The following is a 27,010-nucleotide window of genomic DNA, read 5'->3' on the forward strand; positions in this document are numbered from 1 at the left end:
ATTTCTTCAAAATAAAGTTTCTTAGAATAAATTTTAGATATTTGGAATCATGAAATATCACAGATTCTGAATTTTTAAATTATAAACTTCAATTAGTTAAATTAAACAAATTTCAAGTCATAAAATTTTTGTTTAAAAAATCATAAACCTTCAGAACAATGCCTTTTTTTGCCCACTCGACTCAACTCAGTCCCAATGACCAATTCGCGGTGCACCTTTCTTTAACAATAGATTTTCCGAATGTGAATGTGAAGATTTAAAAACAAGAATTTTATAACTTTAAAATTCTGCATTTTAACTAATTCAACTTTGTAACATAAAAATTTAGAATCTATGGTATTTTACGATTCCAAATATCTAAAATTTATTTTAAAAAACATTTATTAAAATAAATTATAAGGTTTGGGTGATAATTAAAAAAATGATTTTTAAAATAAATTTTAGATATTTGGAATCGTAAAATACCATAGATTCTAAATTTTTATGTTACAAAGTTGCATTAGTTAAAATGCAAAAGTTTTAAGTTATAAAATTCTTGTCTTAAAATCATCACAAAAGACTCGGAAATCTATTGTTACAGAAAGGTGCGTAGCGAATTGGTCATTGTGACTGAGTTGTGTCGAGTGGGCAAAAAAAGGCATTGTTCTGAAGGTTTATGATTGTTTAAACAAAAATTTTATGACTTGAAATTTGTTTAATTTAACTAATTGAAGTTTATAATTTAAAAATTCAGAATCTGTGATATTTCATGATTCCAAATATCTAAAATTTATTCTAAGAAACTTTATTTTGAAGAAATTATAAGCTATCTCGTGAACTATAACTGATATGTAAAAACTGATATCATTTTTGAATTTTAATCCAAGAGAGTATAAGGTATACGTAAAACAGTCTTCAAAATAATCTGAGTTTATAAACATTAAATATAATGTTGAAATGAACAAAAATGATTTTAAACATTAAAAAATGTATAATGGTTTCTCGATGGTATACCTAAGTTTTAAAAGGCGTGACGACCCTTTTACATAAAGGAACAAGAATACATCCCCAAAAAAGATTTTTTGCTGTGCTATAAAAAAATTCGGTGGCAGTCATAAAAGTTTTCATGATTCTTGGCAGTATTTTGAAGGGTTCTATTTCTTTTTCATGTTTTTGAGCTGCAATTGTAAGAAAAACTGCTCAAAAACACCAGAAATTCTGATTATTTTTCTGATGTTTTGTCATTATTTTTTTAGTAGGGATATTTTTAAGTTGACATTTTTGTGTAGTATAATAGTAATTAAAACGATAACTATTTAAAATCATCATTAGTTCAACGATCTTCAGATAACATTTTGTTAACTGTTTAAAATTATCATTAGATCAGCGATCTTTAGATAACATTTTGTTAACTTTTTTAAAGTTAACTTAATGACAGGGTTGCTACAGAACCTGGAAAACCTGCCCAGCGGGCACACTTCTCTTTTTGATAACTTCAAGTTATCGTTTTGAGTAGATATCAACATTTTAATGCCTTTTAGTTATCGTGTGCCCCTTGGGTGGAAAACCTGAAAAAGTCAGGGATTTTTTAAAAAAGGTCTGGAATACCTGGAAATGTCATGGAAATTTGAAATGCCTGGAATTTTATTCCACTTAATATTTTTCCTACATTTTTTCTTTTAAAAAATGATGTCCTGGAATTCCTGGAAATGTCCTGAAATATCCTTGAATTTTCCATATTTTGCTTTTAAATATTCAATAATTTAAAAATTTTACTCAAATTTAAAAAAATAATTTTTTTGATCCATCAAAAAATAATTTTAATTTGTCCTTTGATTAAAGAATCTGATATCTATATATAATATTGATTTTGAACTCTTTTTATAATAAAATAAATATTTTTGTTTAAGTATAGGTTAATTTAAATTATGTTAATCGTAATATGAAATAATATTACACATGTAAATGTCCTGGAAAAATAAAAAATCTGTCCTGGAATTTTAAGTCATATTTTCAGTAGACACCCTGTCTGTGCTTTAATAATCAAATAGAGATAATCGAGACGCATGATTTTCCCCTAAACGACAAATGGTCGAATGTTCAAATGGTCGAATACCAAGTAGTCGAATCGTTAACTGGTCGAATGCTAAAAACATCGAATGCTAAAAACGTCGAATGTTCAAAATATCGAATCGTCAATTTGTCGAATGATCAAAACGTCGAATTCTCAAATGGTCGAATGCTAAAAACATCGAATCGTCAAATGGTCGAATGCTCAAAAGGTCGAATCGTCAAATGGTCGAATGCTAAAAACATCGAATTCTCAAATGGTCGAATGTTCAAAACGTCGAATCGTCATTTAGTCGAATGCTAAAAACGTCGAATCGTCAAATAGTCGAATGTTCAAAAGGTCGAATCGTCAAATGGTCGAATACTCAAAAGGTCGAATCGTCAAATAGTCGAATGCTAAAAACGTCGAATTCTCAAATGGTCGAATGTTCAAAACGTCGAATTCTCAAATGGTCGAATGCTCAAAACGACGAATCCTCAAATGGTCGAATGCTCAAAACGTCGAATTCTCAAATGGTCGAATGCTCAAAACGTCGAATCATCAAAAATTCGAAAAATTTGCTTGGTTTAAGTCAACATTAACTTAAACCAAGCAAATTTTTCGAATTTTTGACGATTCGACGTTTTGAGCATTCGACCATTTGACGATTCGACGTTTTTAGCATTCGACCATTTGAGCATTCGACCTTTTGAGCATTCGACCATTTGACGATTCGATGTTTTTAGCATTCGACCATTTGAAGATTCGACGTTTTTAGCATTCGACCAAATGACGATTCGACGTTTTGAACATTCGACCATTTGAGAATTCGATGTTTTTAGCATTCGACCATTTGACGATTCGACGTTTTGAACATTCGACTATTTGAGAATTCGATGTTTTTAGCATTCGACCATTTGAGCATTCGACCTTTTGAGCATTCGACCATTTGAGCATTCGACGTATTGAGCATTCGACCATTTGACGATTCGACGTTTTTAGCATCCGACCAAATGACGATTCGACGTTTTGAACATTCGATCAATTGATGAGTCGATGTTTTGAACATTCGACGTTTTGACTATTCGATGTTTCTAGCATTCGACCAGTTAACGATTCGACTACTTGGTATTCGACGTTTTGAACATTCGACCATTTGAGAATTCGATGTTTTTAGCATTCGACCATTTGACGATTCGACGTTTTGAACATTCGACTATTTGAGAATTCGATGTTTTTAGCATTCGACCATTTGAAGATTCGACGTTTTTAGCATTCGACCAAATGACGATTCGACGTTTTGAACATTCGACCATTTGAGAATTCGATGTTTTTAGCATTCGACCATTTGACGATTCGACGTTTTGAACATTCGACTATTTGAGAATTCGATGTTTTTAGCATTCGACCATTTGAGCATTCGACCTTTTGAGCATTCGACCATTTGAGCATTCGACGTATTGAGCATTCGACCATTTGACGATTCGACGTTTTTAGCATTCGACCAAATGACGATTCGACGTTTTGAACATTCGATCAATTGATGAGTCGATGTTTTGAACATTCGACGTTTTGACTATTCGATGTTTCTAGCATTCGACCAGTTAACGATTCGACTACTTGGTATTCGACCATTTGAACATTCGACCACTTGGCGTTTAGGGGAAAATCATGCGTCTCAGATAATCTAACGTGAATATTTTTGAGACGCATGCATGAGACGCATGCATATCCCCTAATCGCCAAGTCGTCGAATGATCAAATAATCGAATGCCAAGTAATCGAATGGACAAAACGTCGAATGCTAAAAACATCGAATCGTCATTTAGTCGAATGATAAAAACATCGAATCGGCATTTAGTCGAATGTTCAAAACGTCGAATGATTAAAACGTCGAATGCTAAAAACGTCGAATCGTCAATACGACGAATGTTCAAAAAGTCGAATTATCAATTCGTCGAATGTTAAAAACATCGAATTGTCAATACGTCGAATGTTCAAAACGTCGAATGATAAAAACGTCGAATGCTAAAAACAACGAATCGTCATGTAGTCGAATGCTAAAAATATCGAATCCTCAGTTAATCGAATGCTAAAAACATCGAATTCTCAATTCGTCGAATGTTCAAAACGTCGAATGTTTAAAACGTCGAATGCTAAAAACGTCGAATGTTCAAAATGTCGAATGCTCAAAACGTCGAATGATAAAAACGTCGAATGCTAAAAACTTCGAATCGTCATTTAGTCGAATGATAAAAACATCGAATCGTCAATACTTCGAATGCTAAAAACATCGAATTGTTAATTCATCGAATGCTTAAATCATCGAATTTTTCATTCGTCGAATGTTCAAAACGTCGAATGATCAAAACGTCGAATGCTAAAAACGTCGAATTCTCAAATCGTCGAATGCTCAAATAATCGAAACGCCATCTGTTCGAAATGTCAAGTAGTAGAATGGTAAAGTAGTCGAATGGTAAAGTAGTCGAAACGCCATCTGTTCGAATTGCCAAGTAGTAGAATGGTAAAGTAGTCGAATGTTCAAAACGTCGAATGATAAAAATGTCGAATGCTCAGAACATCGAACTGTTAATTCATCGAATGCTCAAAACGTCGAATGATAAAAACGTCGAATGCTAAAAACATCGAATCGTCAAAAGTTCGAAAAAGTTCTTTGTTTTAAGTTAATGTCTACTGAAGACAAAGAACTTTTTCGAACTTTTGACGATTCGATGTTTTTAGCATTCGACGTTTTTATCATTCGACGTTTTGAGCATTCGATGAATTAACAGTTCGATGTTCTGAGCATTCGACATTTTTATCATTCGACGTTTTGAACATTCGACTACTTTACCATTCTACTACTTGGCAATTCGAACAGATGGCGTTTCGACTCCTTTACCATTCGACTACTTTACCATTCTACTACTTGACATTTCGAACAGATGGCGTTTCGATTATTTGAGCATTCGACGATTTGAGAATTCGACGTTTTTAGCATTCGACGTTTTGATCATTCGACGTTTTGAACATTCGACGAATGAAGAATTCGATGATTTAAGCATTCGATGAATTAACAATTCGATGTTTTTAGCATTCGAAGTATTGACGATTCGATGTTTTTATCATTCGACTAAATGACGATTCGAAGTTTTTAGCATTCGACGTTTTTATCATTCGACGTTTTGAGCATTCGACATTTTGAACATTCGACGTTTTTAGCATTCGACGTTTTAAACATTCGACGTTTTGAACATTCGACGAATTGAGAATTCGATGTTTTTAGCATTCGATTAAGTGAAGATTCGATATTTTTAGCATTCGACTACATGACGCTTCGATGTTTTTAGCATTCGACGTTTTTATCATTCGACGTTTTGAACATTCGACGTATTGACAATTCGATGTTTTTAACATTCGACGAATTGATAATTCGACGTTTTGAACATTCGTCGTATTGACGATTCGACGTTTTTAGCATTCGACGTTTTAATCATTCGACGTTTTGAACATTCGACTAAATGCCGATTCGATGTTTTTAGCATTCGACGTTTTGTCCATTCGATGTTTTTAGCATTCGACGTTTTGTCCATTCGATTACTTGGCATTCGACTATTTGATCATTCGACGACTTGGTGATTAGGGGATATGCATGCGTCTCGCATGCATATCCCCTAAAGGCCTTTCTCCAATAGGTTCCCAAAACTCTGTGTCTGCGTCGGTTGCTATAGCAACACATGCTAAAATCAACGCAACGCAGCCATTCGCAGACAAACGCAGAGTTTTTTGGATCCTATTGGAGAAAGGCCTTAATCGCCAAGTCGTCGAATGATCAAATAGTCGAATGCCAAGTAATCGAATGGACAAAACGTCGAATGCTAAAAACATCGAATCGGCATTTAGTCGAATGCTAAAAACATCGAATTGTCAATACGTCGAATTATCAATTAGTCGAATGTTAACAATATCGAATCGTCAATACGACAAATGTTCAAAACGTCGAATTATCAATTCGTCGAATGTTAAAAACATCGAATTGTGAATACGTCGAATGTTCAAAACGTCGAATGATAAAAACGTCGAATGCTAAAAACATCGAAGACGTTTTGTCCATTCGATTACTTGGCATTCGACTATTTGATCATTCGACGACTTGGCGATTAGGGGATATGCATGCGACTCATATTTTTATAATACAGAAAAATTCTAATTTATTATTATTAGGCCAATTTTTCTTCAAAAATTGCTCTAATTTATAATGTTCAAAAGGTGACCTGGAAATTTATCAGATTTGGTACTGGAAAACCTGGAAAAGTCATGGAAATTTAAAAACAGACTTCTGTAGCAACCCTGTAATGTAATGGAGCTCTCACAGCTCTGCCTGCCTGCGCAGGCAGTAATTGGAGTAAGAGAGAAAATCAATTAGAGTGAAAGAGATAGTAAATTCAAATTTGTATGCTGCCTACTAGCTGTGAGAGCGCCTTAAAGGTGCTAGCACAGCTCCTACTGCCTGCCTGCAGGTTGACATGGTAACACATAGGAGTAAGAGAGTAAGAAAATTCAAATTAAATGTTTTTTCTCTCTCACCTCACTACCTGCCTGCCTGCGCAGGCAGGCAGTGAGGTGAGAGTGTACCTTTATATGTAAAAAGTTAACAAAATTCATATATAACAGCGAGTCAAAAAAAAACGGTTTATATTGCCTTTTAGGCCAACGCAGAATAGATCTGTAACCGGAACCGCAATCGTAACCGTAAGCGTAAGAATGAGTTAAAGAAGGATAGGTATATTGTTTATCCTTCTCTAACTCATTCTTACGCTTACGGTTACGATTGCGGTTCCGGTTACAGATCTATTCTGCGTTGGCCTTTTCGATCAGACACTACCCCAGAGCGTTATAACCTAAAAATCGTGCAGCGTGGGTACGTACAACATATCGTCAGCACATCAGCTCGCTGGTAAAATATATTTATAGAGGTTACGTTTTGTTTTACCATTGAAAAAAAGGTACTTTTATGTATTTTCAGATCACTAATTGTACTTAAATCGGTTTTTATTTTGTTTTAATTATTTCTGTATTACTTGTAGGCAAAAAACATTTTTTGATCTGCCGAAGCGTCAGCAACTCAGCCACGTGGAAATGAGAGAAGTTTGCACGATATTAATATTTATACATGTATAAAATCTACCTATTAAGTATAATTATTAATATGTAAATATATAAAAAATGAAATTTATTAATTATTTTCAGTTTTAGGGACCAAGTTGAAGTCCACAACGTTGATCAACGAAAAAAAATTTTTCACTTAGTAAATTAATTAAAAATGACGCAGCAATATTGACACAAAAATATTTAGAAAAAAAGATTAATGTTCATATTTTGCTAATAATTATTTTACAATTAAATATTAAATTAAAAATAATACTTGAACCCTACTGAAAAAGAACGACTGTAAATACACTGAAAAAAAAAATTTATTTGATTCAAATAATTCAAATTATTTGAAAAATATTTAAGGCCAACGCAGAATAGATCTGTAACCGGAACCGCAATCGTAACCGTAAGCGTAAGATTGAGTTAGAGAAGGATAAACAATATACCTATCCTTCTTTAACTCATTCTTACGGTTACGCTTACTATTGCGGTTCCGGTTACAGATCTATTCTGCGTTGGCCTTTAATTGATTAGTTTTATTAGTTGGATCAAAAAAATATGTATTTGATTTAAATATCTGCAATTATTTGAATTATACTTATTTGAACCAAATAAATCGTACTTGATTCAAATAAATAGTTAATTGAATTGAATAAATAAATTTATTTAATACAAATATTGAATTATTTGAAACTATTCTTTCATTTATTTCACTCAAATACTTCGTTAATTTGATGCAAATAAAAATTATTTGACACAATAAATTTATTTTATTGATTCTAATAAGCGGAATTATTTGCTCCGAATAATTTATTATTCAAAGCTAACATAATATTTTATCAAGACAAATAAAAAAATATTTCAATCAATTAAATAATTATTTGAAACGAAAATAATGAATTATTTGAAACTGCTCTTTCATTTATTTTACTCAAATACTTCATTTATTTGATGCAAGTAAGAATTATTTGATTCAGTAAATTTATTTTATTGATTCTAATAGACTGAAATATTTAATCCGAATAATTCATTATTCAAAGCTAATATACATTTTATCAAGATAAATAAAAAAATATTTCAATCAATTAAATAATTATTTGAAACGAAAATAATGAGTTACTTGAAACTATTCATTCATTTATTTTACCCAAATATTTCGTTTTTTTGATGCAAATAAAAATTATTTGACACAATAAATTTATTTTATTTATAATTATTACAAATAAATTTATATTATTACTATATAAATTTATTATTATTGACATAATATTTAATATTATTAAAAAATATATAAATAAAAATATTCCAATAAGTTGATTTTTTAAAGAAATATTGAAATATATTCGTAAATATACATTGAATAAAGTATTGAAAATATAGCGGCAAAATTGTTCACTGCCTTGTAGTAATTCTACAAGTTTTATTTGAGCTAGTGACACTTGAGAGTATTTAAGATTTGAGAGTCCCATGCGAGCGTAGTATAGTGGTTAGCGTGCGTGACTTCGGTGCGTGAATATTCGGTTAGGCGTGGGTTCGTACCCCCAAGCGTTAGGATTTTTCAAATGTGTATGTAATAAAAATTGCGTTTAAGTGTATAAAAAAATGTGAAAGTGAACTATCAATGAATTGTCATCAGTATTTATCTTTTGCAATTAGTTATTTTTTTTATTAATATTTGTTGATGTTGAAATTATCAATATTGAATGAAATGATTTTCATACTTGATTCAAATAATTATTTATTACATTAAAATATTCGATTTATTTGATTAAAATAATTTGAATTTGATTTAAATAAATAGTTATTTAATACAATTAAATAAAATATTCAGGTCAAATAAATATATATATATTTGAGTTGAATATATTTTGAATTTGATTCAAATAATCATTTATTAGATTCAAATATTTTATTTATTTGATTTGTATTAGTTGTATTTGATTCAAATAAATAGTTATTTGATACAATTAAATAAAATATTCGGGTCAAATAAATATATATTTGAGTTGAATATATTTTGAATTTGATTCAAATAATCATTTATTAGATTCAAATATTCTATTTATTTGATTTGAATTAGTTGTATTTAATTCAAATAAACAATTATTTGGTGCGATAATATAAAATATTTAGTTCAAATATTTATGTATTTGGTTCAAATACACATTTATTGGATTACAACCAAATAAATAATTTATTTGAATCGAATAATTTTTATTTGATTCAAATAATTTTTTTTTCAGTGTACGAGCGTAAATATGACTGTGAATATGACCCTAAATACGAGCCTTAGAAAGGTAGTGTAATTGAAACAGCAAATACAGCCGTATTTATGCCCGTATTTAGGGTCGTATTTACGGTCATATATGAAAACCATTTTTAAAAAAAAAATATATATATACCCCCACAGCACCGAAACTTTCCTAAAAATTTATTGAATATTTACTTGTAATATTCGGCATATCTAACTGAAATGTTTAGTGAAAATTGTTCTTTACACAACTTTCAATAAACATTGCAATTACATATTCCGAACATTTCAAGTAACTGTTTAATAAATTTTTAGGAATGTTACGGTGCTGTGGGGGTATATATATATAGGTAAGTATTGAAATACGATTTATTCTTATAATAAATGCATAACAAACAAATATATAAATGTCACTTTATTTTAATCACAAACACACATATACACATGGTACAATTATTTATTAAAAATTGTAATTTTTATTATTTTTATTATAAGAGAAAAAATACTTGTACGCACAATAAAAACACTTGTACATTTTTCAACAGCTAAATAAAAACCACAAATGACGCGAATCACATGTATAAAGGCCTAAGCACAATAGGTTCGCGAAAGTCGTTCGCGAACGCAAAACATGAGTTAGAAAAGGACAGAGATATATTTGTGTCCTTGTCTATCTCATGCGTCTCGTTCGCGAACGACTTTCGCGAACTTATTGTGCGTTGGACTTGACTCTGATGTGTTACGTGCACATATGAGTTTTATGCGCAAACTCAGCGTGCTCAATTATAATTCGTTGAGTTCAAGGTTGAGTTCATACTTTGGCTGAATCCTTAAGAGGAACCGGGAATTACAAATGATAAAACAATAATATTCCGTTAAAACGGAGGGAAAAACCTCTCAAGCAGAATGGATCAATCAATAATTAATAATATTAATTATTGATGGAAATCAGTCCTCTTGAGAGTAAACCCAAATAATTTATTTAATAAAAAGTTCAAGAGTACAAAATGACTAAGGAAACAAACGAAGCAACCTTGTCAGTCAACCGTCAACTTAGATCTAACTTCTAGTCTTGTAGTTAAGGCCTAAGCACAATAGTTTCGCGAAAGTCGTTCGCGAACGCAAAGCATGAGTTAGAAAAGGAAAGAGATATATTTGTGTCCTTGTCTATCTCATGCGTCTCGTTCGCGAACGACTTTCGCGAACCTATTGTGCGTTGGACTTTATGGAGAATCCACAATATGTGCAAATATGTAGGTAGCAAGTCCAAGTGCAAGTGCGATTCCTATACATTTAGCATTGGTTCGCACTTGCACTTCTTGCCTTTTGCACCTATTGTGGACTCTCCATTATAGTCTAGCAGAGTTGTTCTCAGCTGTTAGTCCATGTTGAGGGAAGTGCGCATGTTCAAAGTGACGCGCATCCCCCACTTTACTATACACTTTTATGCACTTCACTAACACAAATACAGTCTCATACGTCATACTTATTGGTGTAGATACAGACACATTCGTCATAATAATATTATTCGTTATCTTTATCATACTATAACTCTTTCAATAATTTAATTTATATACAAATAATAAACTAGTAAATATATATCTATAATAAGCATATTTACTCTTATATACAACACACACACATACGTTTACAATTATAGTAAATATTGTATAAAATAATACAGCGCTGATAGTCATGATAGTTATAACAAATTAATTGTTAAACTATAAATCTTGAAAGTATTTTATTTACAAATGTCACCTCATTAATAATTATAATAATTGATTAAATGTTAGATTAATATAAATAGTGAAATACATAAATTGAGATTATTTATAAAATTATTAGAATGATTTTCATTTCTAAAAGTAATGTAAAATTGGGTTTTTCCAATACGTGACAATTTTTAAGGTAAAAGGATCGAAAGTTTTTAGATGTACAATTTCGGTAGTTATTACCTGAATAGAGGATCTGGTCTATAAAACTAAGCTGTTCTGATTTTATGACTTTCTAAAGGAGTATACTTTTGGGTATATTTTACAATTGTACATAGTGTTAGAAAAACAGATAATTTTGGAAGGAATCGAAGAGTTTAGATTTTATAAGAAACACATTTTTCTTAATCCAGATTAACTTTATGATGTTTTAGAAATACTTTTGGGTTTCTTAAAAGTGGAAATATTCATTCCTTAAGCTATATAAAATAACATCTGTTAAAACATGAAAATATGTTTGGGTATTTTATTATTACTATATTCTTTAGTCGTTCTCAGTCTCAGGTTTATATTTATTGAAATATAAATGGAAATATCCTTTCTTAATAATTTTGATTTCACCGCGACATACAATCGTGATTCGATTAATCTCGAAGTGTGATTCGAGCGAGATAGTAGTCGCTCGTCACACTGCCTGCAGGTTGACATGGTAACACATAAGAGTAAGAGAGTCAGAAAACTCAAATTAAATGTTTTTTCTCTCTCACTCTTATGGCGCCTGCCTGCGCAGGCAGGCAGGCAGTGAGGTGAGAATGTACCTTAAAGAGGGGAAACAACAAGGCCGATTCTCACCAATCATTAGGCAACATTAAGCCTACCGCCACAAAATGTTTGCTATGATTGGTTCACAATCGTGTTAAGTAAAAGTTTACCCAATTATTTAGGAGTTCGTTGAGAAAGGACAATTCTGATTGGTGGAAAAAATGTTATTCACTAGGAAAATTACAGGGTCCCGGCAAGTCCCGCCAATTTAGGTTTTTACCTATACAAATCGTGTTTCAGCCTGCAACTGCATCCAATTGTTTGTGGTTTTCATGCGTTTTATTTTGTGTAATCAAAATTTTTAATTCTCCTGTATTTAATAATTCTGTATAGTATTGTTGTATTTAAAAAAATCCTCACAATGTATGATTTAACAGAAGGAGCGATTATAGTGAGTATATTATTTTCCAAATTATTATTTAAAACGCTATTCTTTGTCTAATTATATACGTTTTATTTTTCAGAAAATAATGAACGGTGTAAACGTTGATAAACCGATCATTCAAGTTTTGGTAAGTTATTTATTCTGCTTTTTAATCTTTAAAACTTAATAATTAATATCTATTTCTTTGTCATTTGGTTTTTTCGTTTTTATGCGTATAGGTTATGTTTGGTACGCGTTACAAACTTTATTTGTTTTTGTGTTTACATAATATTTTACATATATTTTTCTACAATTTTATAATTTTATGTTTACTTTCCTATTTATTGAATACTTAAAAATAAAATTGTTCCTCAAGCAATTTTTTTAATAAAGGATTCTGTTTTTATGAAATGTATTTCTGAAAAAATGGAATAGAAATTTCTCTTTTACTTCGACGATATGGATTGAATATTGTAATTATTTTGCATTTTTAGGGTCAGAAGAAGCTCTCGAGTACGAGTAATGTTGAGCGATATCGTCTTCTAATTTCCGATGGAAAACATATTAATTCGTTTACAATGTTGGCCACTCAATTAAATCATTTGATCACAGATGGTACAATGACGGATTTTTCCATTTGTCGAATTACTCAATACACAATTAGCAAAGTTAACAACAATGGTCAGCAGAAGTGAGTTTTATGGAGAAAGTTTATTATTAATTTACTTATTCATTATTCAGCAAATTTTAATAATTTTAAAGAATTGTATTACAATTTTTAAAAATTTTTTTTTTGAAGAAAAATGTGAACAAAACAAATGTAAACAATTTAAAAAAAATGTTTTGAAAACAATTGAATTTTACAAAAAACTTAGAATTGAAGTTAGGTATCAGAATAAGGTAAAAATTTAACAAGTTATTAATTTATTGTTTAATGAAAAACATTTTTAGAGGTGTCATGGTAATTTTGGGAATAGAAGTATTAGTTTCCGGTTCTGAAGTAAATCAGCAAATTGGAAATCCAACACAATTCGAAAATACTGGAACTAAAATTGAGAACGCTCAATCTGAATCGAAACCATCAATGAAAAGTATGAACTTGAATATTATTTAATTTTTAATTTAATGTTTTACTTTCTTTTTTTTTTAACAAAAATTGTTTTTTTGTAATAGCGCCAGTATCGCATAATTCTGTAAATACAACAGCGAACGACAGTCAAATTATGACAAATCCAATATCAAGTCTCAGTCCTTATCAAAATAGGTATGTATTTTTTTTAATGAAAGAAATATTTTTTATTCTTCTTAAGCTCATAAATATTTGATTTTTATTGAATTAATTTATTTCTCTATTAAAGATGGGTCATTAAGGTTCGAGTTTCTAACAAATCGGATATCAGAACGTGGAATAATTCTCGCGGTGAAGGAAAACTTTTCTCAATGGATTTGGTCGATGAAAGTGGAGAAATTAGATGCACAGCTTTTAAAAATGAATGTGATAAGTTTCATTCAATGATCGAGGTATGTATTCCCTATTTATTTAGTATTAGCAGACTTACAACAATATTTTTTAAACGAAAATTACTTTTTTCATTTTTTAAATAATATTCAGGCCTTGGATATTATGACAGGGTTGCTACAGGTTAGAAAAGTCAGAAAATCAGGGAAAAGTCAGGGATTTTTATTAAAAGTACTGGAAAAAGTTAAATTTTTAGAATTTATAAGAAAAGCCTGAATTTTGGTGTCTTTTATGTTTGCCTCATAAGTTATGAAATTACCACGAATTCTAATTCAAAACCTATAATTTTCAATATTTCTGATAATAATTTCTTTTTAAATAATTTAATTCTTGAAGAACTATCAAAAAATTATTACTTAGAAATTCTTTAATAATAATTTTACTCAAACATTTAAAAAATTATTAAATATTTTATAAAAGTTGCGTTTACAATTTTCATAAATAAATAAACTTCAAACGGTTTCAATTTGAAATTTTATAAAATTTCAATTTTGAATGAATTTAATTAGATATTTTAAAGAACTTAGATTTTTGAAAAATTTTAATAATTCATATTCTTCGGAAATTAGTTAAATTTATTAATATATATTTACTTAATTATTAAAAATAATGGACGTATAGAAGAATTTTAATTAAAAACACTAAAAAAAAATTAAATTTTGGAGAACTTACAAATGATTGCAGAAATTTAATTATTTTCAAAAGTAATAAAATTCTCGTCAAAATGTCAATTATCTTTATAAATGTGTACGTCCACATGAAAAGGGCCCATATTGTCGGTTCTAGTTTTCGAGATAATCGCAATTTAGTAATTTTTGAGCAAAATCTTAATTTTTTTTTATTTTTTATTATCAATCTACATGTTTTGACAAGTCGAATCATGCGGTTTTCATTAATTTATCGATAATTTAACTGTTTGATTTCATTGGTTCTTTAGAAAAATGAAAAGGGCCCATTTTGTCGGTCATTTGCAAAAGTAATCCGTATTTTAGAAATGGAGGTGTGGAAAAATTTAAAACCTCTTGATTTTTCATCTTTAAGGTGTCATGGACTGTAAACAATTCTTATCTGAATAACTTCCCAGAAGAACCAGAGGTATTGACGTTAGAGTCTTTTTTTTCGTAATTGTCGAAATGAAAATTTGGATATTGCGTACATTTTTTCATAATAGAGACTGTCAAAAAATTTTAAATAAGTTTAATATCTATTCTTTTTCTTCAAATGACACAATGAAATTGTACCTAATCATTAATCTTGTAAAAAAAATGGTTTTTTAATAGAAAAACTGTCCTTTTTAGAAAAGGGCCCATATTGTCGATTTTTCGTATTTTCAAAATTAAGAGGGGGGATGGTTTTAAAAATTTAAAACCTGTTGGTGTTTTATCTTCAAGGTTCCCTGAACTGGAAACAATTCTTATCTGAATAACTTCCAAGAAGAACCAGAGATACAACAATTAGTTGGTATCGCAAACTTTAATTCCGTTTTTCTCGAAATGAGGTTTTTGGCGTTCTAAACTTTGAAATTCCGTAACTCAGCGAATTTTTAACCAAAAAAGTTCTAAGACCACTCAAAATTTTCCAAATTTTGCCAGGAATACGCCCATATAGATAACTCCAATAGTGCCAAAATGGGCCCTTTTCATGTGGACGTCCACAAATAATAAAATTCTTCTTCGAAATTCAATTATTTTCAAAAATTTTAATAAAATTCTTGGCAAAAATTTAATGATTTTCAAAAATTTTTCTTAATTCAATGATTTTCAATATTTACTATGTTAATAAAATTTTCCAAAATAATTCAATTATTTGAAAAAAAATGTAATAAAATTCTAAGTAAACATTTAATTATTTTAAATTCTTTTCAATCGAATTAAATTATTTTCATAAATAGTAAAACTTATCGCACAGTTTCAATTATTTTTAATACAATTTTATTCTTAAAAATTTTATTAAAAATCGTCGAAAAAATTCAATTATTTAAAAATTTGTTTAGAAAATTCTTTATGACAATTGAATTCAATTTAATAAAATTCCTCACAATAAGTTATTTTCAATACAATTTTAATTAAATTCCTCGAAAGAATTTGATTATTTTCAAAATTTTTGGCACGAAATTCTTTATAAGAATTTTATTATTTTCAATACAATTTTAACTAAATTCGTCGAAAGAATTTAAATTTTCTTCAAAATAATTATTTCCAATTATTAAACAATTATTTAACAAAATTCTTGTCGAAAATTCAATTCTTTTTCATAAATATTAAAATTTTTTAGAGGAATTAAATTATTTTCAAAAAATTTAATAACCTCTTTGGCAAGAATTCAATTATCAGCATAAATAATAAAAATTCTGCTCAAAAATTCAATTATTTTCATGAATATTAAAATTTCTCTGAGGCATTCAATTATTTTTAAAAATTGGTAGAATTCACTTATAACTAAAAATATTTAACACTAATATCAATAATATAATTTCTAATTGCAATTATTAACAAACACGATTCTTTTAAAAACTTGAAAGAAATTCTTCGTAAAATTCATAAAATTTAATTGTTTTCGAAAACTTATAAAATTCTTTGAAACAATTGAATTATTTTCAATAAAATTTGTCGACAAAATTCTATTATTTTATAAAATTTTAATTAATTTTTTCGAAAGAATTAAATTATTTCCATAAATAATAAAACTCATTGCACAGTTTCAATTATTTTTAATACAAATTCTTTTCTTAAAAATTTTATTAAAATTTGTTGATTTGTCAGTCCATTATATTTCACCTGAAGCCGTTGCGGACTATTTTTAAAAAATCTCAAAATTTGTAAAAATGATGTTTAATATTAATAGAATTCACTTTTGAGAATAATTTTATAAAATTTTTTGAATTTAACTTAGAATTTTAATTTTTAAGTTGAGTTGCACAGAAAAAAGGTTAGATTGACAGTTATGAAAATTTAATAAAGAAGCATGGAAATAATTTAGATAATACAAATTTCTTGATTGATATTTGTTAAAAATGAGCTAATTTACTTGAATAGATAGATTATTGAACAAACATACCCAAAATAATAGATCAAAATTGATTTTAAAATTTACCTATGAAATGTCAAAAGTCACTGCATTTTAATTACATTTTTCTAAAAAGTTTATAAATATTAAAAAAAATTTATTACTACATAATGTAAAGTACTTTCAATGCACTTTCATATTATGTGCTAACTTTTTAATTTTATAATAAAGAAATATGAAAAACTTTACCTTTAATATTAAGTGTTTCATGATTTTCAGTGATTTTAATCACTTATTTCTTCTCAGGTGCAAGACTAAATAATCCAATTTTTGTCTTAATATTTAAGTTTGACCTTCTTTTCCATTCTATTAAATTTTGGTGATGGAGAACGAGTACTTTTCAGTTTAAATTTAGTTTAAAAAATCTGCTGAAAAAACGAATTTGTTGGTTAAAATGCAAGTACCTAGATTTTTGCAAGACTATTGTGATAGCCAACTTCAGTTTTATAAAATTACCTGCAATTTAACCAACAAACTCGCTTTTGTAAGCAGATTTTTTAAACTAAATTTAAACTGAAAAGTATAGCTCGTTCTCCATCACCAAAATTTAATAGAATGGAAAAGAAGGTCAAACTTATAAATATTAAGACAAAAATTGGATTTTTTAGTCTTGCACCTGAGATAAAATAAGTAATTAAAATCACTGAAAATCATGAAACACTCAAAGTCAATATTATATATAAAGGTAAAATTTTTCATATTTCTATATTATAAAATTAAAAAGTTAGCACATAATATGAAAGTACATTGAAAGTACTTTACATTATGTAGTAATAAATTATTTAATATTTATAAACTTTTTAGAAAAATTTATATAAAATGCAGTGACTTTTGACATTTTATAGTTAAATTTTAAAATCAATTTTTATCTATTATTTTGGGTATGTTTACATAATAATCTATTTATTCAAGTAAATTAGCTCATTTTTAAAAAATATCATTTAAGAAATTTGTATTATCTAAATTATTTCCATGCGTTTTTATTAAATTTTCATAACTGTCAATCTAACCTTTTTTCTGTTCAACTCAACTTAAAAATTAAAATTTTATGTTAAATTCAAAAAATTTTATAAAATAATTCTCAAAAATGAATTTTATGAATATTAAACATCATTTTTACAAATTATGAGATTTTTTAAAAAATACACTGAAAGAATTTTAGGCAGGCTGCTGGCTTTTCATGTCCGAAATTAGTGCCCCTTGCACAGGGCTCGCAGCTCACCTCAAAAAAGCGAGCATCTACTCCCGAAAGGTGAGCAGCTGCCCCTGAGGAGTTGCTGCTTACTTTTCAGGAGTAGATTCTAGCCTTTTTGAGGTTAACTGCGAGCTTGAGGCAGCGAGCTCTAGCGGCACTCATGTAAAGCCTGCAGCCTGCCCAAAATTCTTTCCGTGTAGGCCGCAACGACTTTAGATGAAATAAAATGGACTGACCCTGATAAAGAATTCAATTTTAAGAAACATTCAATTATTCAATAAATTATTTATTTTTGTATTTAAATAATTGAATTCTCGTAGAATTATCTAATAAAAATTTATTTATTTAAAAATGAATTTCAGTTACAATATTAACTATAATAATCGTCGTATTCATTCATTCTGTCCAGTCTGTCCACACCTGAAGTTAGTCATGGTTATTCTTTTGTTTTTTATTCGTTTTGATAAAAAATAGAAATAAAATATGAAATAACGATTTTTCAACAAAATTCATGCTTTTGTTTTTTTATATGTTTTGATAGATAATATTACATTTCTTTATTTTGTTATTATTCTTTTAATTTAATAATATTATTTTTATTTTTTAAATAATTCAAAAATATTTTTATTAATCTAAAAAAATTATTAATATTATTATATTATTCATTATTTCCTTTGTTTCTAAAAAATTAGCATTTTGTAACAAACAGTTTAGAAAATTAACAAATGTAAAACCTGTGAAATATTTTCTTTTTTTTAATATGAAAAACTTTATTACTTGACAAAATTTTGACTTCTTCCTTGACTCTAAAGAATATTCTGATAAAAATATATACTCTTTTAGATACTCTAAAAATGATTAGATACTCCAAAAAATGTTCCATTAAATTTATTTACGAATTTCCTTAATTCTAAAATCAGTAACTTCTTTTCTAAATAAATTTTAATCATTATTATTTTCCCACAGGAATAAATTATTTTTAATAATTTTTGAAAAAAGTTCTTTGAGAATTTTAAAATCCATTTGTTTACGAAATTTAAATTATTTAGAAATTCTTTAACTAAATACGAATTAAAAAATAAATACTTCAAATAATTTCAGAAAAAAATTCAATTAAACTTTTTAAAAATAATTAATTCTACACAATTGTTAGTTATAAGTATGAAAAATACAAATTTTTAAAGAATTTGATTTGGAACCATTTTAAAATTTAATTATTTCTTAAAATTCATGCTATAATGCTTTTAATATTCAATGATTATGTAGAACTTTAACTGAAATTCATTTTTAAATAAATTTTTATTAGATAATTCAATAATTTAAATGCAAAAATAAATAATTTATTGAATAATTAAAATTTCTTAAAATTTAAGTCTGATAAAGAATTTTATCAAAACATTTTTAAATTCATTTTTTGAAGGCACAAATAAAAAATTTTATGCAAAGTTAGCAAAGCAGTGATATATTTTGTAAATTTCAATTTTTAACGAAATTTTTTTTAATTTTTGTGATTAAGTAGTTAAGTGATTAAGTAACAGTTTTTATTGTTAATAGGCATTATTATTAATTATCTATTAATACTAGGAGAAACTACACGCCCGCTTTAGCGCGCGTTTTTTTAGCTGTCACCTGTAATAATTTCAAAAGATAACATTTTTGTAATTTTTCATAAATTTTTCGAAGAATTTTTTATTGAAATTTTGTAAACATAATCGAATTTCTTTTGAGTAATGATAATAATTATAATAAATTAAATACTTTGTTTGGCGGGCGTGACATTTACTACTTATTTATATTATTTATAAAAAAATTTTAAATACAAATTTCATAAAATTCAATTATTTTTTTAATTTTTAAATAAAAAATTATTCCAAAATAATTAATAAAAAATAATTTTTTCTCGATAGTTTTTCAAAAATTAAATTATTTAAGAAAATCAATTTTAAATCTGTAAAGTCTAATTATTGTTAAAAAGAGGAAGAGTTTGAAATATATAAAATCTTTTTAATGCTGAAGAATAACATTCAGAATTTTCTTATGAATTCTTGAAATTGAATATTATTCCAGCACTTTTGACAAAATTGTCATGTGATTTTGTGTAGAATTCTTCTGAATAATTGAATTTTTGAATGTTAATGACATGAAAATAATATTAATTAATTTTGACTAGCAAAATATTAGAAACAAAATAATAACAAATAAATAATTAATTGTAATTAAATGTAATTTATTTTTGATAATTAATAAGTCAAAAATAATGTAAAGAACATATTTTTCATTATCGTCTTATTGGCATTCACGCTTTCATTAATTTTCATGTGACATGTAATGTAAAAATTACATTATTGTCATATATATATGTGTTAAAAGTGAAACAAGAAACTTCACGCGGGCTTTAGCGCGCGTTATTTGTGCTAGTTACATAATAATTGAATATTAAAAGCATTATAGCATGGATTTTTAGAAATAATTGAATTTTTAAAATCTTTAAGAATTTTTTTGAAATTATTTAAAGTTTTTATTTTCTAAATATTTATTTAATTAAAGAATTTCCAAATAATCGAAATTTCGTAAAATTGAATTGTAAACAAATGGATTTGAAAATTCAGAAATTATAAAAATAATTTTGAAGAAGTTCCATTAACAATATTCTTATAATATAAAATAATAATTTTTTCACTCGATCATCTTTAATAGTTATAAAACATGAAGAAATCAATCACTGCGAATCACTTCAACTCGGAGTGATCGATATCTTCATGTTTTATAGTAATGTTCTTAAAAGTTGTTGGATTTCAAAAAGATTTGAATTTGAAATTTTTGAAAACCTTAATTCCCATGGAAAAGGAATCAGAATCAGAATATTCTTTAGTGTCAAGTAAAGAGTCTAGATTTTGTCTCAAAATTAGGTTATAAATTATAATTTTTTTATTATATTTCCCATAGAAAAACAAATAAGAAGTATTTAAAAATTTATTTAACAAAATTATTTAATTTTTGAATAATTAAATTTAAAAATCAGTGAAAGGGGAAAATCAGGGAAATACAAATTAAAATTTTTGTTACAACACTGAATTAAATAAACGACTTTTTTTTATATTTCTAATCGACTAAAGCGACTTTCTTTACGCCTTAAAATCGATCCGAGGCCTGAATATTGTTCATTAATAATTATTATTTTGTATATGAATAAATAAAGGGGCCGTCCATAAATTACGTAAGTCACTTTTTTGGAAAATTTGACCACCCACCCTCCTTCGTAAGATTTTTTACATACATTAGCGCCATTTTTTCTACGGTTCGTAAGATTTAGCAGATCCACCCCTCCCTCCAAAATGTCTTACGTAATTTATGGACGACCCCAAATAAGAAAATATATATATATTAAAATAATTTCAGATTGGAAAAATCTATTATATTTCTCGTTGCACTTTGAAACCGGCAAATAAGCAATTCAATAATTTGAAAAATGATTACGAAATGACATTAACTGCTGATTCAGAAGTGATTCCTTGTCATGAGGAAGCCGACATTCCAATGATTAATTTCAATTTTATTCCAATATCGTCAATCGAGCAGAGAAATAAGGATGAGATAATAGGTAAATATTTTCAAAAAGAAAATTATTCACAGATTGATCATTTAAAAACGACTTGCCTTCTTTTTGTAATAATTTGGGAGATAATAATATCAGAGTAAGGAGAATCAGAATATTCTTTAGGATCAGGGAAAAAGTCAAAATTTAGCCTGGAAATCAGAAAAAGTCAGGGAAAAACAAAATTAAATTTTTGTGGCAACATTTTTGAATTTTTTTATGTTTATAATATTTGTATTCTCTATAATTTGTATAATTTTTTGAAAAGTTTATACTAAAAGAAAACTTTGTTTCCAAAGATATTTTGGGTATTGTAAAAATGTCGGGAGAACTTCAAGAATTGACGGCAAGACAGACTGGCAGACAATTGAAGAAAAGAGATCTCACAGTTGTTGATGAAAGTAATGCAGCTATCAGTTTAACTTTGTGGGGAACTCAAGCAGAGCAATTCGATAGTTCAAATGCGCCAACAATAGCAATTAAAGGTGCACGTATTGGAGAATTTAATGGGGCGAAAAATATTTCGACTCTCAGTTCGACTGTTTTGCAAATTGATCCTGACATCGAGGAAGCACACAAGTTGGTTTCTATTTGAAATTCTTTTGTCTTAGCGCAATATTTACCTATATTTCCTAAAAAACGGATGATTTATAAGTTCATAACTTTCAAAAATTTCAAATGAAGGGAATTTTTTGTCGAAATAAATATTTTCGAAAATTATTCATTGTAATAAAAAACAAAATTGTTAATTATTAAACATTTAGAGATTTGTTAATTTACTTTCTGATGCGTTAGGAATTATTATTAAAGTAAAATTTGAAGGAGAAATATTTATTTCAATTTCGTTTATTTTAACTTTAGAGAACTTTAGAGACTTAACTGATTATTTTTTACTAATTTCTCTCTTTTGATAAGAAATTTCTCTCTCTAAACTAGAAACGTTTCTAATTGTAAGTTCTTTTGTTAATTTCTTGAAATTTAATACTTGGTAAAAATTAAAATTGATGCTTTTAATTTTATGCAGATTGCGAGGTTGGTACAATTCAGGTGGAAAGGATCAGGAAGTGAAGCAAATTTCAAGATCTGCTGGTGGCGATATGAATGCACCATGGATAACGATTCAGGATTCAAAAGATTCGCAATTTGGTTATCCTGGACAACCGAATACGTATTTGGTTAAAGCGTGTATTTCAGCTGTTAAAGGCAGCAATTCAATCTATAAAGCATGTCCCAATGAGGGCTGCAAGAAAAAGGTACAAAAGTTAATAACTACAATTTATTATCTGAATGAATAATAATTTTTAAATTTGGGTAGTATGACTTTTTCAACTTTTTTTCGATTATTTTTAAAATAGACGTTTCTTTTGACTTAAATGGGTTCATACCACTTCACACGCTTGAAAATGAAGCTATTTTCTAGAATTTTTTTTACGATTCCTATGGATTAAATTAATCCGCATTTTTTTTTGTTCAATAAATACACTCTTTAACTTTATAAAAAACCTTATTTTATTTAGAAATTATTATTTGTTTATTTAAAATTAAACAATAATTTTAGACCTGCTAAAAATACCGATGCCAGCTGCGGGATTGATTTCTTAGGTTAGAAAAATCTAAAACACAAAATTCAAATTGATTTATCTTCAGTAGGACTGTGCCTATCGCCCGAATTAGAAATTTTAATTTTTATGCAAAAATAACAAAATGGCAGCAATTTAAAAAATTTTTTTCGAAAATTAAATTTTTTTTGGCAGTTTTTTGGTTTAAAAAAATAGTAAAAATTAATATTTTTAAATAATTCTAGTTCCGGCGATAGCCAACCATGTGACGAAGATTTTCGTAAAAAAATTTTGAGAATCGGTCCAGTAGTTTCCGAGAAAAACATCCCGCAGCATGGAAAAATGTGGTTTTGAGAAAAACGCGTTTAAAGTTTGTGCTTTATACTTACATAGCCGTGTACGCGCTCAAATAGCATTGAAAAAAAAAATATTTTGAGTGCTGGGATCTTTCTAAAAATTTTACACCACATTTTTGACATATTTTACTTTCGAAATCCATAATACAAAATTTTTTGCTTTTTTGAAGATGACAAAGTGGTATGAACCCTTATTTTCAAAAAATGCGACTTTTTCGACTAATCTTTTAAATTTCGCAACAAAATACCACTTTTTGGTTTAAAATCCAATGTATCTTGAACAGAATAAAATAGAATTTAATCAGGGTGTCTACTATTTTTCAGTTTTTGAATTCCCGGTTTAAGATATTAACATTTTTTTCACTACAAGTATATGATGAAGCCAATAACACCTTCAATATTAATGTATAAGTGATAATTTAATGTTAATCATAATCAACAAGTATAAAACAAAATTTTAAAGAAACTAAAAATTTATTTTTGTTTATAAAATAACACCGTTTCATTGTATACAGAATTTTATATATAATTTATTTAAATTTAATTAAAATTTTGGAGAAAAATATCATTTTAGCAATGTTTAATCAATATTCTTAAAAAAATTAAATTAATTTTTAATTGTAAAAAATTCCTTTCTGTTCATTTATTTTATTCTTAAAAACAGTTTACAATTTAATAATTTCCAAAAATAAAATTTAGAATAACAAATTTAGAAAGATTTATTTAATTTATTTATTGCTTGAAAAAAATTAATTACACATTATTTATTAAAATTATTAAAATACTATTTCCATAGATATTGAATTTTAATCAGTTCTTTATTTTTCAGGTTGTTGATCAGGATAACGGAATGTATCATTGTGAAAAATGTCAAACAGAATATCCAAACTTTAAATATCGTTTATTGGCAAATGTGAGTATACTAAATAATTAATAATTGAAATTTTTGATTAAAAATAAAATAAAAAGTATTGAATATTTTGTAATAATTTTGTTGGATTTCAGGCAAATTTGGTAGATTCCACAAGTAATCAATGGGCAACTGCATTTAATGAAGAAAGTGAAAAAATGTTGAGTTGCACTGCTCAAGAATTGGGTGAATTAAAGGACCACGATTCCAATGAATTTCAAAGAAAAATGAATGAATGCACTTATAGAAACTTCTTATTCAAAATTCGAGTCAAACAGGAAACATACATGGTTGGTTTTTGTTTTCAGAATACTCTTTTTCGCAAAAGATATTTTTAATTAATTTTTATTTTTTTAAGTCACAAAAATTCTTATCATTTGTAGATGTTCATTAAAAACTTTTTTTCATAAATATTAAAATTGTGTTAGTAAGTTTTTCATTCAATTTGTTTCAATTAAAAATAGAAATTGTATTTAATTTAATTTTTCAATTTCAGGATGAAACCAGATTGAAAGCTGTGATAATGGGCATTTCTCCCCTTGATCATAAGGTTTATGCAACACATTTGTTAAAAAAATTGAAAGAATTCACTGGTATTGGAAAAGCATAAGAACCATTTTTTTTGCCGACTGAACTTTTGTAATTATTTAAATGTTTGAGTTAAATTTACGTTCCTTGATTTTTATTTAAATATTATTATTATTATTATATCAACGAAAAGCGAACTACGAGTCAATCAACTTTAAAATTTTACATTTTTTAAATTCTCAGGATAGGTAGTATAATAATTTTGAAATTGTTTTGTTTGTAATTAATTTAAAATAAAATTTATATTATGTAACAGTTTTTACTCGCAATGACAATGTTTAAAAATAATTCAAAGCGCTTAATTACAGTACAATATTCTTTTCTATTTATAAGAAGTAAATATAATAATTGAATAAGAAAATATTTCGTGTTTATTCCTTTTTGTAAAAAAAACAGTTAAAAAAATAAAGTACAATTTTAATGCAAAAAATCACTTATCTAGTTCTACCTATTATAATAATATTTCATTTTAATAATTTAAATATTTTGTATATTAATATTTTGAATATAAATATTTTAAATATAAATGTAAATTAGAGAAAAAAATAATTTTCTCCAACACTTGCTCTGAAAGGAGTACTTTTCTTGGTAGAAAAGTGTGGCGAAAGTAGAACTTTTCTAACTGCTCTGAAGAACGTGGCGAAAGTAAAATTTGGCGTGGCGAAAGTAAATTCAGCGTGGCGAAAGTAAATTTGGCGTGGCAAAAGTAAATCATGAATTTATTCTTTTTTCTTGTTCTTTGACCGAGATTTATTTTGTATCTAACTTCTTCCCCACTCAAAACATTCGTCTTTTATTATATTAAACATAAGCAGACGTTAAATTAAAATTATACGAAACTCACGAAGAAACCTTTCCTCGCAAGGCGTTGGAGAAAACGTAGTGCACAACTCGTGGTGAAAGAATGATTTTTTTCGAGTGATTGCTGCTCTCGCTACGCTCGAGCCGCAAACTTCGCTCTCGAAAAATCACACTTTCGCCACTAGTAGTACAATGTACTATTTTTCAACTAAATATTAAACGAATAATTTATTTAAATAGTTTAATTCTTTTAATAATATGTTGTTAACCTTATGTTTCGTAAATATTATACTAATAAATATCACTTGTTAATTTTTTTAAGGCTTATAAATGCTTTCTTTTAGAAATATAAGCGAAAACGTCGCTGCCCCAGCGTGTGGGACAAAGGCATTTTTTGCATTGTTTTTAAATTTCATTAAATAATGTATTTATAATTATAATATACTAAATAACAACTATTAAAATTTCTTTTTGATTAGTTTTAGAATAATGAAAAACAAAGACCGCATAAATTAATTGATTAATTTAAAAAATATACATCGATAAATGTAAACCTAGCGCCTTTGCCCCACTCTCCCCATCAATCGATTCGTTTTCTTGTCAGGAATGTAATTTTGAGAATAATTAATAAAAATATTAACAAATAAAAAAATTATTTCAAAAAATACAAATAAAAATTTTTTCTGAATTTAAAAAAAATTGTATAAATAGAGACACATATTTTATGCAAGTCGCATAATCGCATAATGTTCTCAAACTGAGCATAATTTCTGTATTTTGTGAATTATTAAGAATTCATACAAAATAAATGTGATTTGTGATCGCATCCAATTGAGCGGATGGGAAGAAGAACTCGCCGAGCGCGCGGTTGTAAGGGATAATATCAGTCAGGTAGCAGTGAGTGCCTCTGGGCCACACACTGCTACCTGACTGGAACTATCCCTTTCGGTCGAGCGCTCGGCGAGTTCTTCTTCCCATCCGCTCAATTGCATAATTATACTTTCAGTGCATAATTTTTTTTCATTGCATAATTTAACACTATTTGCATAATCATCGCATAATTGTTAATTTTTTGTTTAAAAATAC

General features: G+C 27.5%; 1 protein-coding gene across 1 annotated transcript; it reads left to right on the plus strand.

The window, feature by feature from the left end:
- The first annotated feature begins 12,190 nt into the window (after nt 1-12,190).
- Nucleotides 12,191-25,381, plus strand: LOC122504107 (replication protein A 70 kDa DNA-binding subunit-like). The gene is made up of 12 exons (XM_043615005.1): nt 12,191-12,362; nt 12,436-12,483; nt 12,830-13,026; nt 13,287-13,426; nt 13,509-13,599; nt 13,694-13,856; nt 21,515-21,716; nt 22,010-22,289; nt 22,735-22,963; nt 24,455-24,538; nt 24,631-24,825; nt 25,032-25,381. The coding sequence occupies exons 1-12, from the start codon at nt 12,333-12,335 to the stop codon at nt 25,143-25,145; spliced, it is 1,773 nt and encodes a 590-aa protein (XP_043470940.1). The 5' UTR covers nt 12,191-12,332; the 3' UTR covers nt 25,146-25,381.
- Nucleotides 25,382-27,010: the final 1,629 nt, after the last annotated feature.

Source organism: Leptopilina heterotoma, unplaced genomic scaffold (assembly GCF_015476425.1).
Source record: "Leptopilina heterotoma isolate Lh14 unplaced genomic scaffold, ASM1547642v1 Lhet_278, whole genome shotgun sequence".
In the NCBI taxonomy this organism is placed as follows: Eukaryota; Metazoa; Arthropoda; class Insecta; order Hymenoptera; family Figitidae; genus Leptopilina; species Leptopilina heterotoma.

What these genes read in the sequence shown, in the direction of transcription:
- LOC122504107 (XM_043615005.1), top strand. Translation starts at nt 12,333, where the DNA reads ATGTATGATTTAACAGAAGGAGCGATTATA. An exon ending in TAACAGAAGGAGCGATTATA is followed by an intron (nt 12,363 to 12,435) that starts GTGAGTATATTA and finishes TTTATTTTTCAG; the next exon opens with AAAATAATGAACGGTGTAAA. An exon ending in AAATAAGGATGAGATAATAG is followed by an intron (nt 21,717 to 22,009) that starts GTAAATATTTTC and finishes TTGTTTCCAAAG; the next exon opens with ATATTTTGGGTATTGTAAAA.